The 16316-nt window shown below is 38.6% G+C and overlaps 1 protein-coding gene across 1 annotated transcript; it reads left to right on the top strand.

The window, feature by feature from the left end:
- Positions 1–135: 135 nt before the first annotated feature.
- Positions 136–16203, top strand: LOC117230829 (neuronal acetylcholine receptor subunit alpha-10-like). The gene is given in 10 exon segments (XM_033488686.1): positions 136–229; positions 232–396; positions 7348–7484; positions 8887–9041; positions 9975–10158; positions 12793–13009; positions 13896–14030; positions 14867–15045; positions 15565–15694; positions 15769–16203. Coding segments are annotated over 10 exon segments (1644 nt in total). The 3' UTR covers positions 16017–16203.
- The last annotated feature ends 113 nt before the right edge of the window (positions 16204–16316 follow it).

The following is a 16316-nucleotide window of genomic DNA, read 5'->3' as shown; positions in this document are numbered from 1 at the left end:
CAATTTGGAGCGACGAAAGCTCCGCTTAATTTCATCATAGCGGTTAATTGCGGTCTACTAATCGAACGAAATTTGTAATCGACGGAAGTGGAGCTGCTCTTTGGAGGATCGACCGCGAACGCATGAAACACCAGAATGGTTTCAACCTTGTACAAGCAGTCAGTTTGTTTAACATTCGTGTCTGCATTGTTTGAAACGCCTGCGCGAATTTCCTTGGGAATGGACGTGGCGGTGGTAGGGGTAGCGCGGGATTCAGGGTCGAAATTGCACGGTGGTTGAAAAGCATCGGACATCAGTCGAGGACAGGCGGTCTCGCGTTTAAGTGGTCTATCAATTCCATGTCGCCTTTGGTCCTGTTCTTTCATTACGGAGTTCTGGCCATCATTTTCGGGAACGGTAAGTCGTTCCTCTTTTCATCCTTTCTGTACATTCGGTTTTCACGCTTGTTTTCTTTTGAAATTTCACGAGAAATCAACCGAAATTTTACAAATATCTAACTAAAATTTCACCTAGATCTTATTCGTTCATTGACTCAATCGAGTTTAAAAAACAAAAAAGAAAAAAAAAGGAATTGCATTATTATGAATTAAATGTTCATGTGTCTTTGAGTATTTAATGTAGATGTCTCTTATTTTCGTCGAGTGTTTCTAGAAATTTTAAAGGAGACACAAAAGAATCGAGTTATTGTCAATCAAACGTTGATACAGCCTTTTCGAATGGCACGATCTACTTTGTATAGATATCGTTTTTGCAGAACTTTCTTCAAAGTTGAACTTTCTCTTCTTAAGTTTCGAACATCTATGTTGCATACGATAAGAAAAAGATTCTTTTTATTACTTCTTTATAATCTTCCCACTTTTTTTCTCGATCAAATATGAAAATAGATTATCGGACAAGATTATCTTAGAGAGAACAAATAGATCCGAATGGAAAGTCCATAATCTCGTTTGCACACGAGATTCAATCTCGATGCGTAGTTAACGTCGAAAGGAAAACACCGATTAAGGACACCGGCCTTGTGATTAAGGCCAATTCCTTCTGTCTGTACCGATAACCGAATTGCCTCCGCCTATAAGATTTCCCGAGTACAAATTTTCCAAGCGTCGATTGATTTAGAAACGACGCTGCTTTCCTGCTTTCGAAAATTTTCCCGCTCGCCTCTAAACGGGGCTCGACAAAATGTTTATCGTCTCTCGAATTCGATTTCACCGGCCAATTTCCATCTTCTCGGCCGTGTCTTGCCTCGTCGTTCGGACTCGTTCGATCGCTCTGAAATTTTTTCTACCTCATCTTGTTGCGAATACACGGTATTCTATCTACGGAAAATAGACTCGAGTTCGTGAATATTTCATTGGATACTCCAAACAGACAGCTGTGCCAAACTTTGGACACCGAAGCATTCCCTCGAAAAGTATTCTATTCGCTACGTAGATTTTTCTTTCGTGACGTAGGGAAACTTAGGGAAAATGTCGCAATGTCGCGCTATTCAATTCGAGATGTTTGTCTTGTTATCGCGTGGGACGAGCGAAGCGTTTTCTCGTTAGGATGCAAATAACAAATGGTCTCGTAACTTGCTGCGAGTTGCAGATATCTGGAGGAACGCTTCGACTTCTTTTCACAAAAATAAACGATCTGGAGCTGCCCTACGTTCGACCACCGAACAATTCTAAGGCCAATGGTGTCGTTTGGTACCACAAGTGCCTCTGGTATAGATATAGCTTATGTAGGTGTCACGAGTTGTTCGTCGTTGTCTGATAGCGAACGATATACTCGAGGTATTCTTGATATTATGGCGGTAAACCAAAGCATCGGATTAAGGCACATCGTCGAAAGGGCGAATGCAAAACTCCGTGTACGATGCAAATGTGTTGGCGGGCTAACATAACTTTTATGTGTGAAACCACGGTCGGAATAAATCTACGATTTGCATACGTGTAGCCACGAGGCGAAGACGACCCATTAAACGCACAAAGAAGTGTAAGAACGGGGCAACACTCGTTGAAACCGCTGCCGAGTTTGCCTTTGGACGTTCCAGAGCAAGCTTAGCTAAGTTGCCAGACAATCTTTAAGCGTTCGGTTAAAGCTAAGCCGAACTTCGTTATCAAAAGTTAGCGTTAGCCATCCGTGTAAACACTTGCAACGGTTGCGCCTCCGCCGTTGCTAATTCCTAATCGGAACATCGAGATTTGCATATCGCCACCCCTCCGGAAATCCGACTCCTTCGTAACGTTCCCACCAAGCAGATCGATCTGTTTGTTTACCACGCTATCTCTATTAGTTGCGACCGGAAGTGGAACCGAAACGACCAGAAGTACGTATCAAGGATCAAGGTAATTGCTCGCTAACGACTCCGCGGTAAGTTTGCACTTTCCGATTTTACTTCCTTAGGAGAAGTTAGCATGAATTTTTGATAACGCGAGAGCTGAGAAAGTTTTGTCTTACGGAAAGGGAAATAAGATGATCTCTACGGTGAGGCTGTTTCGAGTTTTCGTACGTACCTTGGGATATTTGTACGCAGCATACTTACTGGTTTGTTTACTTCTTTACAGGATAAATCCTTCGGTATAGAAAATCCTCCGGTATAAAAAGATATAACGGCGAAGACAGTGCTGTATACAAATATATGTATATGAAAGGTGAGACGATTAGGGACAGATAGAGATATATCGTGTAAGTACTGGGAGTGGAAAAAATAATGGAAACACCCCTTATATGATATATATATATATATATATACATAACATATAGGAGGTGTATCTTTGTCCAATCCCTGTATCAAGGTGCTTATGGGAAAAAGAGACAAAATTGAAAAGTCTTCGGCGAATCATCGAATTACTTCAAGAATGATTTTACTTATAGATTACATAGATTATAAAGAATTCGTGCATGTATTCAATATTAGAATATTTATTACACGCACTTGCTCTTTACTTTTCTAGAAATATTTCAAATTGCACTGTCTGAGTTTCGATATTCGAGAAACGATCATAAATTTTAACTCCCCACTGATACAATCGTGCAATATCGTTTCCACTTACGGTACAAGAAAATAAAATATTTTTCCATCGAAATTTCCCTACGGTAAATGCAAGGAAGAGGGAACACCGATAGAAATTATATTCGTTCGGGGGATATCGAAGGATCTTCGACGTCGTTGCTCGGGTATTTTGTTAAAAGTGCGAAGGATTTTTCTCATTTTGTAGTCGTAGAGTCTTTCGAGGACTCTCGTCGCCCTCGTCTCGTTCGTATGAAAGAATCGCGGCTCGCATGCTACGCGAGAATGAAGAGCGTTTCGCGCATTTTCCGGCATCGATCGTGTATCGATGCTCGATTCCGAGTTTTTCCACCGGCGTATCCTGGATTGCACGGTAATTCGCGGACACTCGACGGTATCAAATTGAATCCTCGAGCGTCCGGCTTTATCGGGAAACCTTCTTTCAATATTCCCTTTGCTCTTCTTCTCTTCCTCTCTTCCCTCGTTTCGTATCACTGCTTTAAATACGAATACAAGCGTACTCCAGTCCCTTTATTTCTTATATAAACTTTTATTATTGGCACAAGTATCGTTACGATTCGATCAGCCTCTTAAACGCTCAGCAAACACGACGAGATCTATCCAAGATATATCTAAGGTATCAATTACAACGTATATATTCTGAAACTATGCTATATTATCATGTTTTGTACTTCCTTCTCATTATACTTGCACAACACGTTTTGATCAATTTACTGAGCAAAGTGACTTACCTAATGTTAGCTAATATTTGGACACCATGGTGTCCAAGTATATAGCGTTACCGAATGAACTGTATTTTAATATATTAAAATACGTATTCTATGATTAATAGAAACGTAAACTTTATTTATTTAATCAATTTAGTTTTGTGTTTGACAAGCACAGATGAAGTAATTGCGAAGTTTGACATGCGAAACTATTTGGATAATGAGTAAATTATATTAATTTTGTGTAAAATATATACATATATGTAATGTAGGATGTATGATACGTATAAACAGAATATATAATAAATAAATATATATATTTATATATGAAATATATTTCATATATGTTGCATATGTATAATGTAACTTACTCGTTATGCAAATAGCGATGTTCAATTTCGCTAAAACCCTTTATCCACTAACACTAACCTTAGCAGGCCCGGTTAAATGACCGGTTCCAAAATTGAATTTGAAATCGTGCATTTATTGTTATTTCTTTTGTTCGTTTAACTTTATGTAAATTTTTATATCAACCAAAAAGTGAGAAATTGATTAATCAAATAACGCGAGAATTTGCATAAAGTTAGATGAACAAAATAAATAACAATGAACGTACAGCTTCAAATTAAATTTTGAAACTGGACCTGGTAAGTACAGTGTTAAATAAATAAACTTTGCGTTTTCTGGTATCCCTCCAATGCCATATTGCTCGGATATTAACGCAGATCGCTGTATTGTGCTGAAACGCACTTGAGCTGATATATATAAAAATAAAAAAGAAATTTTTAAATTAAAGGCGCGCAAATGAATCGAGTAGAATCGAGCAAAAATCATCAAAGTGCGTCAAACAGAAATTTTTTAGTGAATTACCACATAGAAATCGAAATATATTGTAGGGTATGTAGAAGGAAAAAAGAGTGCTCGGTTCGCACAGCAAGTCGAATTTTCCGGGCTTGGAAAAATTCGCGCGCTGATTGTTCCGAATGCGCGGATTTATCACCGCACCGTCGGAGACCAACGTGATGCTGAATAGAATTTTCGTTGTAAAGGAAAAAGCGGATTCTCGCGAGCCTTTTTCCCCCTTCTTCCTAAATGTCGTCTTTAAATGTTGAAAAGCGTGTTCGAGAGCACTCGATGTTCTTCCGCGACACGACGCTTCGATACGCTCAATTTCTCTTGGAAATTACGGATATTCGCAAAATGTGTAAAAAACGAAGGCTGTCTATCTTGCACAACCCAATTAAATATTACTAATGAGAGTTAGCCGTATCGGGAAACCTTATAATTAGATTGCGGATTTTCATGGATTTATATACGTGGGAAATTAAAAAGGTACAGAAATATTACCATATTTTAATTATAATTATATTTATAATTGCAATTGCTGCACTATTATTAAATATGCTATACAATATATATAGAATATATATATATAATACGCAAGAATATAATAGAAATGCGAAGTATCCAAAGTACTTGTTAGAATATTTTATGGAACAAACGAAATTTCTGTTTTTTAGGTTTCATCTCTTCGATCGGGATCATGAAAATAGAAATCTTCAGAAAAATCCGCGGTCTATTTACAACACTAACAAGTTTGACAATGGAACAAGCGAAATATTACAAGAAAATGTCTATTACCAAGCAAATTCTAAATTATATGATTATCCAATTACTATAAAAACTATAATATCGTAAAAAATCTATGTAATTTATAACTTGTAACTTATCAGTTTAATAATGCTATTAGTTGATGAATTAGTTGTGCAAGATTCATGCCAGGAGTGTAAAAAGAACCAGGGAGTTCGTAAAATGAACATGGACAAAGGTCATTTTCGTTACGCGCGCTTCAATTATAGCGCAGGCAAAACTTGGCCACGTTAAAATTAGATCCCTTTACTTTTCACTCGATCAGCTCCGTAATGAACTTGTGTCTTTTAATGAGCTAATAAGATGTACGAGTCAAGAGGCAAAGAAATCCATAGGAAGAACTATCGAAGAGAGATTTTTCTAATGAACGGGTTTTTTGGCAAATACAATGGTCTGTCGAAAACGACGGTAAGGTGGACTGTTAAATGATTCTGGAAAGAGGAACGCCTCCACATCGCGGGGAGGCTATACCGCGATATGTGACGTCCATTTAACGATCGGAAATAAGAGGGTTGGGGAGGAAATTCCCTGAACCGTGTGTTACTCGCGTGACCTTACACCTCTCAAAGACTCGGACAGCTACTCTTGTCCAAGAGTTCTCCATTGGAATTGAGAATTTGCGGAGACAGCGAAACGTTAAAGCGCAAACTTTTTAATGTTACGCGGAAGGAAGAGGATACTGTAGTTTTAACCTGTTAACCAGCTCATTTGTTTAAAAATTTTGCTCTTCCTTTTCTTCTTTCGTTAAAGTAGAGAAGTTCATTAAAAGATCGAGTTCTTTCATAATGGGTGATAAAGCTACAAAATCTTTTTAAGCCCCGGCTAACGTTATGACGATCGATATTTTTTAATTATTCAAAAAATGAGAGAATCTAATTTCAAGATCAAAAAAAAAAAAAAAAAGAAAAAAAGAAGAAAAGAAAAGAGAATTTTGTCTGTGGAACGACGATGTATTTGGAATTTTTTCATTTTCTGTAGGAGACACGAAACATGACTCGTTACCTTTTCCTCCTCTATGTTCTTCAAACATAAATACGATATAATTTATTTGTAGCAAAATTAATAATGCGACTCATCGAAGAATAGCAGATCTGTAAATAAAAAGATTGGTTATATCCATGAGATTAGGAACTCGAGTGACGAATTAACTCGTCTTTCTCGGATTTAGCAAATCTTTGGAAGACCGTAGAAGATTTGCAGGATTATATTCCTCGTTAATTAAACTGACGACTATTAGCGAATTCTGTTTGGTTAGTATACTATTGTCTTCAGCGAGACATCTCTTATCTAATTGAGTTGCGAAGGCAACGCCTACTGAGCTTCGAGAAAAGATGAAATGAACCGTAGATTAGCTACCTTGGCTGATCTACGAGAAGGCTTCCCGCGTTTCAAGACACAATGGCCACTTTGATGAAACGAACGCTTCCACCTACGGATGGGAAACGCTATAATGGACATCCTTGATGTAAAGAAAGGAATTCGATTCGTGATTAGAGAAGAGATAGAGTTTGTGAAATGATACTCGCTATCAACTCCAATTATATTATAAACTGTTCGTCCGAAGACAAAATCGGTTAAACGTTTCCCTATCTTTCGATCGTTCGACAAGGTTTAATTTACAATAAAATTTAACAATTCAATTTTCGATTTACAGTGAAATTACAATTTGTTCTTTCATCGATAATCTGTTAACTATATTTGCCTGAAATAAGACGAAGAGCGAAACTTGGGATCAAAGAATTTTATTTGAAGTATATTTTATATATTTGCGATAACGACTGGTTCCAAATATTTAGGAATGGCGGTAGCGTGCATTAAACCAGAAAGAAACAAGAGTAACGAAAACGAATTCGTGGAAAATCTATGCCGACAAAGAAAATCCATTACTGCGAGGACGGTGTGATGTATATTACGATATACGAAATTTAATTCCCATGAATATTGGACAGATTCCGTGCATGCTTGGTTTTACAGGTTTTGGGGATGAACACGAATACAGACTGACGAAGTATTTGCTCGATGGGTACGACGCCGGTGTACGACCAGCTAAAAATTTCTCCCAACCCCTGTCGGTTGTCTTTGGCCTTTCTCTTCATCACATAATCGACGTGGTGAGTACCAAGCACCGATCTAACACGCTGAAGAGATTTTCTTGAAACATTAACACGTTAACACGGATCCCAAGTCGAGGGCTGTTCAGTGTGATAAAAAAAAAATTTTTTTTTTTTTTGTTGATACGTTGAGCGACCAGATCATCGCCTGGAGTCATCCGCACTGAGCGCCTGAATAAAACTGTTTTCGATCGAAAGATCGCTACATTAAAAAATTGAGAATCGCAGCAGGGTTAGAAGCGTGATTAATCGTCGTCATTAATGTGACTTTTGCACAGTATCATATTTATTCTGGACGATAAATTTCGAGAACTCGATATAAAAGTGATTTTTCAAACGATACGCTGTTCCACGAGCTTTCTCTTCGAGGCAGTCAATTTTTCCAATTTCTCAAGAAATTCAATGTTCTCGCGCTTAACGAGAATTTTCGGCCGCGACATCTCGAGCATGCTAAACGCGAAGAAAATTCGTACTCTGGTTTTGATGGCGGCGGAAATATTATGCAGTCGCGTGAAAACCGAGATAATCTGGAAATCGTAAAAACGTGTACAAAGCGGGCAATTGCCAAGCGATTCGTGCATGGACGTTGCTTGTTCCTTCGACATGTTGAAAAATGGGAAATTCAGGTCGGGCTGAAACCCGTATTAACTTCGACTTCGGCAGGAGTATCGGCATTCCGGCGGTGCGCGGCCATTTAGACCGGGAAATACAGTGACTCGCACAAATTGATCAAATATTTCGAATATTCAAATCAATAACGAGGCGCAGCGACCTTTTCCTTTAATCTGCACCAGATAGCGGAAATCCATGAAAAATCGTACAAAAATCATATATCGTATTTGTTTCTACGATTAATTAAAATAAAAAAGAAAAAAAGAATTGATGGCCATTTATCAGTTACTTTTCAACAGATCGAAGAGTTTCTCGATAGAAATTTATTCGTCATGGCACAAAAGAGATTTTACTTCATCGTTAATTTTAGATGAGACCAATCTCAGCTTTTTTGTTATCATTGCAAAAATATTCAGATATTGAAACGACGTTTGATTATGAGTCTTTGTACGAATTTATAATCATTATCATGCATATATTTCTTTCCGTATTCGTAATGACGATGCTGCGGACTTCGAATTCGAGGAAGAAGCTTGGAAATCTCGTGGGAGATAGTCAAGGCTGGGCAGTCGGAAATACCCAAGACAAATTACTCGAAGAACGCGCCAGAGCTGGATGGAAACTTTCAAAGATTTGTCTCTCTTACATCTAGCGAGAGACATCTTTCACCCGTCGTATCTTTTTGACTAGTTAGCAACAGATTCTTTCTTTCCTCGTATGACGACGAATTTTACTTTTGCATCGTTCCATGGTTATCTTTTTTATTTTCTTTCGGTGATTTTTGTCACAGGACGAGAAGAACCAGATACTGACGACCAACTGTTGGTTGACACAAACCTGGACGGACCATCACCTGAAATGGAACGCCTCGGAATTCGCTGGAATTCAAGTGATCCGCGTTCCTTACAACCGTGTCTGGAGACCGGACACGATTCTGTACAACAAGTAAGCGATTTCTCTCGCAGAATGTCATGTAAGATACAGTTCATTTTTGCAATAGTTACGATGGTACTAGATTTAAGAAAATTATGAATGTCGGAATCTCGGTGGCAGACGAACACGTGTACCATACACAGTTACCTACAAAAATATTTCTACGTTGCTGCTAAGAATTTGTTTAATATTTTTCTTCTCGTTATTTATTCTTTCACGTAGATCGTACGATTTTGAGTTGCATCGTAGAATCGAAGTTCGAAGAAATTCTAAGCATCTACAACACTATGACAAAGTCTAATCTTCTTTTGTATCATGAAAATATCTTTTTGATTATCTCTTTGATTCGTATAACGAGCTTCTAGAAAGTATCCATCATTTTAATACGCGCTTTGTATCTTAACGAGATATGGAAGCATCACAATTAATGTATATGTTGCTTTATGTACGTTTCTCATTGATGTTGCATTCACGTAATTTCTATATCTTGTATCGTTGCTTGGTACTCTTGCGTTTGTTTCTTCCCTTTTCCACTAAATCACGTTTTTCTATCGTTATCCTTCTCTGCTTTAAATTTCGTACTAGAGATGAGTATCCTTAAAAGGTCAAGAAACCTGTTAAATTAAATTATTTGATTTATTGGATTAAAATTAAATGAACTTTTGCCATTGACTGCATTTATCTAACCGTAAACCGTTGTCATATATAGGAACAAAGAAAGAGAAATAGGAAGAATCAATGACTTGCTATTATATGAGCTCTAGTTACATCAATATTGTTTATCTCGCAATAAGTTTGAATAAATGGGCTCCTACCGGTACAATTTTCTCTGGCCAGTCAAGCGTTATATTACAAAATAGAAGTTTTGGTATTGATTGGCAGCAGCAGGGGCGCGCTGATTTCTTCCATCCGTCACTAGCCTATATCCTTTGGTTTTGTTTATAGCGCCGATCCACAATACAGCTCGGCAGTCATCAATACGAACGTGATAGTCAGCCACACAGGGCAAGTGGTGTGGTTGAGCCATGGAATATTTCGCAGCAGCTGCGACATCAACGTAGAGTTCTTCCCTTTCGACGAGCAACGATGCGTCCTGAAATGGGCCTCCTGGACGTACGATGGATACCAAGTAAGATCACGTCTCTATAGCTCCTTTCGTTTATTTCTTCATCCACCTGGAAATCCCTCTGCTTCTGTGTTACTTCATAATATTAAACTTTTACCTTTCACGGAAGCTTGAAAGAAACGAAGGAATTGCAGGCGATGGTTGGCCAAAAATTAGAGACGGCGATACTGAAGGCATCGGGCAATCTCGACGCCGCGAATTCAGTCGATAGAAGGCAGAATGCAGTTTTCCACGCAATTAGCTCGAGCAAAAGCTGCACGGAACTATGAGCGCGTGCTGACACCCACGAGCAACCAACACGTTCGTCCTCGTATATTTTATTCAAATCTTCATCGATTCTAAAATTACCCTACTGTGTTCTCCACACTTTTTCCTTACTTTGTACAGATTCTTCTTTTTTCTTTTAGCGGGAACGAAACACGTGTCACGGGCAGGCTTCTACATTTTTTCATCATTTTCGAATGTTCTCTGATCGAGATTCTTTTTTTTTGTACACGTTTATTCGTGTACATTGTATCCAAGTCTTGTCTTAACGAGGATGAAACACTTGTCGCTGGTGTGGTAGTAAATTTTTCATTGATTCGCACTTTTTCGCAATTGAAGACTCTTCTTCCTTAAAACACTTGTATATGTAAATTCGCGCGTAAAATGTGTATACCTGGTGGAGCATTTAAGAAATACCGGTCAGGGATTTAATCCGACAACGTGTGCGATCTGCATCGGCCAGATTCTCCACTGTATTGCCCTCAATTTCACGCAGTTCCTCTCTTGGGACGGTATGCAGATGAGAAAGTGATATATCGTACGGAGGACCATCCGTTGGACGATAAAAATATCCACGCTGTGTTAGAGAGGTGGCGCAGGCAATCAGTTTGACCGAAACCTTGACACTTGACATTGATGTCCAACATCTCTGTTCTAAAAATCTTTCGTGATTATCAATCTGAGGGAACCGCGTTTCAGGTTTTCCTCTTTAAAAAAAAAAGTATCAGATTTAATTTGCCGTGTCATCTGATCCCTTTTCCCTTTATACGTGTCTCGTCCTAAAGATCTGAATATTTTGTGGCTTCCTACCGGATTAAAAGCTCAACGTAACTGCAAAGGCGTTAATCGAGCTTGCATATAGACGAGCTACTGCTGAAAAGTAGGAGGAAGGAAGGAAGGAAGGGATTGAAAAAGAAGGTAAAGAAGGAAGTAAAGGGGAAGAACGAAGAGAAGGGTAGGGAACGAATGAGAGATAAGGATAAGATGGGATTAAAAGAGAAAGAAATTGAAAGAAAAAGGAGGAAAAGGGAGGAACGAAAGAGGGTGGAAAGAAAAGAATAGAAGGAAGAGGACGAAGACAAAAGGGGCAAGAAGGTGAACGGAAGAAGAAGAAGAAAGCAAGGAAGAGACGCGAAGAGAAAAGAATAAAATGACGAAGAGAAGAAAAGAAATGAGAATGGATAGACCTATATTCTTCGAACATTTTTCTGGTTTATTTGTAGGAAAATGGTGGAACAAAGGCAACGTTAGGAAATTTGACAGATTTTCCAACACGATCAGAATAGGTTCGATCTTTTGAAAAGTCCAGAGGCGCTTAACAGCGACAAATCGAAAATGCCGGTTCGGGATGTCGCAAAAATGGCTCGGGCAAATCGAACAGCTTAATCCCAAATGCGAGAAGAATTCAATGCGAGCCGTTTCTCCGTATCGGCGAACCTCGACGCCCGAACTCATCCTTTCACAGAGTTTTCCCATTTCCTATCCGCTCCCTCACCCCCGTCATTGAATACATTTTGCGTGTCGCTACGTTTTTGCAATCTAAAACGCTGGAAATACGTTCCTTCTTAGGCCTTTTCCCCATTATCCGGAGAAAACCATTTAAATTGGTCATAAAACCTGTTAACTGGAACGTCTCCTAATCGAAAACTATTATCCTGTAACGACACACTCGTTATATCATTATGCGATAATGCCAATGATAATATCGAAACTGTTGTTGCGAATTTTCACCCGTGACAGTCTTTAAACGGTTAAGAGTTAACGAAGACAAATCGGTTTTTGTTAAGTCGGTATAATTCTTACTTTTAACATTTTGTTAAAACGTTAATGACTCGTGTTAATATAACGTTTGTTGCTTGACCAAGCCAATAGAATATACTGACAATGTTCGGCTGTTTAACCCTCAAACACCTCGTACAATTTCTCTTTTTATCCGCAGAAGCACAGTGAACAGGAATAAAGGGAAAGGTACAAAAAATTTGATCCGTTCGCTTTGAAATTTCTCTTTTGCAAATATATAGTTCCACTTCGCAATAGAACCATCCCCATCGCGTCGAATATAATTTCACCGCGTCGCGTCGGTTCGTTTTTGCCTTATCCAGCATCTGTCTACCGATTGTCCGCTCGAAATATACTGACACGTAATCGCAGAAGCTCCGTTCTGTTCCGTTGGATTTAATTCGAGTTGACGCTTTAACGCTTCTAATCTAGCTTCTAGAATCTATTCCCACCCTCGAGGGAGATAATTGTTCGTTGCCAAGATGCCAAGAGTAAAATACAGTTTCTTGCGCTTGTGCATGGTGTGTGCACTTGGATCGTGTTGTTGTTGTTGTTGTTATTGGAGAACTAAAACGTAGAATGTTGTTTATGCAGCTGGAGCTGGAGAGGCAAAGCGAAGAGGGAGACGTGAGCAATTACCAAGCAAACGGTGAATTCGACCTGCTTGAGTTCTCCGCGAGAAAAAACACCGAATACTACTCCTGCTGCCTGGAACCGTATCCAGATATTACTTACGAGATACGACTGCGACGACGACCCACGTTTTACGTCTTCAACTTGATCCTTCCGTGCATACTCATCAACAGTGTCGGTGAGCATCCTTCATCTGCTTTATGTTTCACGTTTCATCCTACAATTATTAAGATTAATTAACACTGCAACCGTCGAAATCGTTGCAATCCTCTTTTTCTTGCGACTACACGGCAAGAACGTGTGTAAAATTTACTATTGGATGTTTAAAGGAAAAAAAATTGGCACCCGCATCTGCAGCTATGTGGAGTATCGTTCGTAAGATCGAATGAGTTTATCGAGAAGTTCATTTTGGTTGGCTAATTGGAAACTTGAACGTCTGCTTGATATATCGTATAATATAATTATTAATATATTGTATTATATGATATAGAGGATTTTGAAAATTCATTAGCACTGTAACGAGACGCGACTGTGTTTTAATTGTTTACAGGTATGTAATAAAAACTGATTGTTCTAGTGACAATCTCTTTGAGAGGATGAGAGTAATTTGCAATATCACGACGATACATATTATTCAGGCAGAATGCAGCACCTATCCGTAAGAGGGTCAAGCGTCCTTATCGAATCTGGAGAGGAAATTTCATTAAAACGCTCGAATCGTAAAGCCACCGTACGATAGGTTGACGCTCCAAGTCACAATTTTTTTAATCTATGGAAAAATTATTCTTCCCCATGGCAAAGGTATTTGAATCTTTGTAAGGAAACGAACACGATTACAGCCGGTTAACAATGGATCTCGAGTCGTCCACTACTCGATGGGAGAAATTTATGCGGGACTTTTCCTCGACCCTCTTTTTTTTTATTTCCTCCCTTGACAATGGTGGAAAAAGTTTGGCGCTCGTAGTGATCTTAAGAATGGCCTGCCTCTGTTCGATATTCTATGACGAAAAATACCACTGGCGGAGCTCGAACTTCTTTTTTAATTCCGTTTTCCGCTTGTCCAGCCCTGTTGGTATTCTACGTGCCGTCTGAATCGGGGGAAAAGGTCACCCTCGGGATTTCGGCGCTTCTCTCCATGACAGTCTTCCTAATGACTATTCGCGAGACACTGCCGCCCACGGAGAAAACACCGTTGATAAGTGAGTGCCTTTAAAGAACGATAATTATCTTGGGGTAAATGGAAACGAAGCTGTTGAGCATAGATCGTTTAACCCTGCTGATGATCCTTTCGATCATTTTCGAGCCAATTGTATTTTTCTATCGTTAAAATGTAATATAAAATATCTTCAGCCTAAACAAAATATGTAAAAATCCTATTGGTATGCGTGATTCCACGCTTTAATATTATGTCGAACATCTTCTTGAAATATTACAAATATTTTTTGTTTGCTAATACAAAAGGCGATAATGAAAGAAAATTGAAGTATAAAAATTCGAGGGTCGAAGCAGGGTTAAATTTGTCTTGAGCAAATGTATTTGAAATGAAAATAAAAAATTACTATTTGAAATAACGAATACACGTATGTGTTTAATAACGACGATACCAAAGGCTGACATTTTTGTGATTTGATTTGACATTATTTTTCTAAATGTCATGGAAAAAGTAACTTTCAATCTTCATATTTTCGCTCTGCTTGATATTCAGCCTGTCTCCATAGGATTTGCGTAAACATTGAACAATGATCGCTAATGGTATCAACATTGTCAGTGTAACCGAGTTTGATTGGAAACTCCCAGGCGTCCTCTTTGAAAGTCCTGCGGTGCCAGTGCGAAACGCAATAGAATCGCGTTTACCCTGTTGCAAAAGCATAGTATGAAAGAGTCGGCTACGTACAACGCGTAACTCCGTAATTGCAAGCTTGTTAGACAATTAATTTATACAGAAACACGTGACGCTCTATGGAGCGACAACTAGTTTAGTTTAATGGTTAATTTATTATATTCGCCTAGTCATTAATTATATTATCATGTTCAGGTCTTTATTACGGAGTCAGCATATGCCTGGTATCCTTCGCTTCGGGATTAGCGGTAGTTACATTGAATCTTCATCATCGTGGCGTTCAAGGTACCAGAGTGCCTGGTATCGTTCGATCGTTGGTCTTGGACAAGCTCGCCAGGATAGTGTTTCTTAATTTCCAGGAGGAAAAGAGATCGGTAAGATGTACTCGTAGTGAAAATACTTAGATATTGCTTTTCTTCGACGTTTTTGTGAACGATATAGCGGAACTTGGTTTATCTGAGTCAGGATTGGGCACGCTAAATAAAATAATAAATAAATTTATGTGGAGATGATGTTATTTGCTAAACAATTTTAACAAAATTCTAAAAACCTATTTGAGGAATAAATTATTTCTAAATAATTTGCTCGCCAAATATTTTATTAATACGATACAACGTACAGGATAACAGAGAGAAGAAAATTATATTTGGCTGAGAAATCACGCGTATTATGTAATACCGATTTTTTCATATTTTCTTTAAATTTCACAATTCTTCTGACGATGGAAGAATACGATTCGGTTAAAAATGGCCCAAAGGATACAGTGTATATGTACAGGAAAAATCACAACTAGTAGGAAGAATCAAAAAATCCCTACTATATGAATTTTATGTAGTTGATCTTCATCCTTCGATGGATTCAGATAAAATTCTCCTGTACACAATTTGCATCAGGACCCTGTCGAGCCTCCCAGAAGAAAAAACAATTGTCCATTGCACTGCAAACCGGAACTGGCCCAGTCGCAATCGTCGCCCAAGTTCGTAACCAGAAGAGAGGAAAGTAACAGCAGCAGTCCTAGTTTAGGTGAGTCTTATTTGTAAAGATATATCGAATTCTGTCAGTTTAATCTCTATAACTTAAAAAGAAATCTGATGCAGATCTTGGTAAAGAGAGCCTTGAAGCGCAATGGTTGCGTGTGCTGGGAAGAGTGCATGCGACGATCGACAGGAATGAGAAGCGTCTGGCGGAACAAGACCGTCGCGAACGAATGGAATTAGATTGGAAACAAGTCGCATTAGTCAGTGATCGAGCGTTACTTTGCGTTTTCTTCTTGACAACGGTCGTCAGCACCACCGTTATCCTCTGTGGCTCTCCACCAGCCACGAATATCGCCAAAGAGGGATAGATTCGAGAAGGACGCTGATAGGAAAATTGTATTAACCGGGCAGCGGATTCGACTAACTTTGTTTCGAATAAGATCGATGGATTAAGTATTAAGCACTGGTAATTATAAGCAATCTTAAGGATAAGATGTATAATGTTCGTCTATCGGAGATAAACTGCTGTGAAAATAAATTCTTTTTGTTTTATGATAATATTCTTTTATTAATTTAAAAAATGTACTGTATAACAAAATTACATAAATATCAAATATTCGAATATGTTCAAATATCAAAAGAGATCTTTCAAGAATGTAAAAGATATT

The sequence above is a fragment of the Bombus vosnesenskii genome, unplaced genomic scaffold, assembly GCF_011952255.1.
Source record: "Bombus vosnesenskii isolate JDL3184/JDL3185 unplaced genomic scaffold, Bvos_JDL3184-5_v1.1 scf7180000013267, whole genome shotgun sequence".
NCBI lineage: Eukaryota > Metazoa > Arthropoda > Insecta > Hymenoptera > Apidae > Bombus > Bombus vosnesenskii.
The sequence above is the reverse complement of the archived record's forward strand: the minus strand, read 5'-3'. Positions and strand labels throughout refer to the sequence as shown.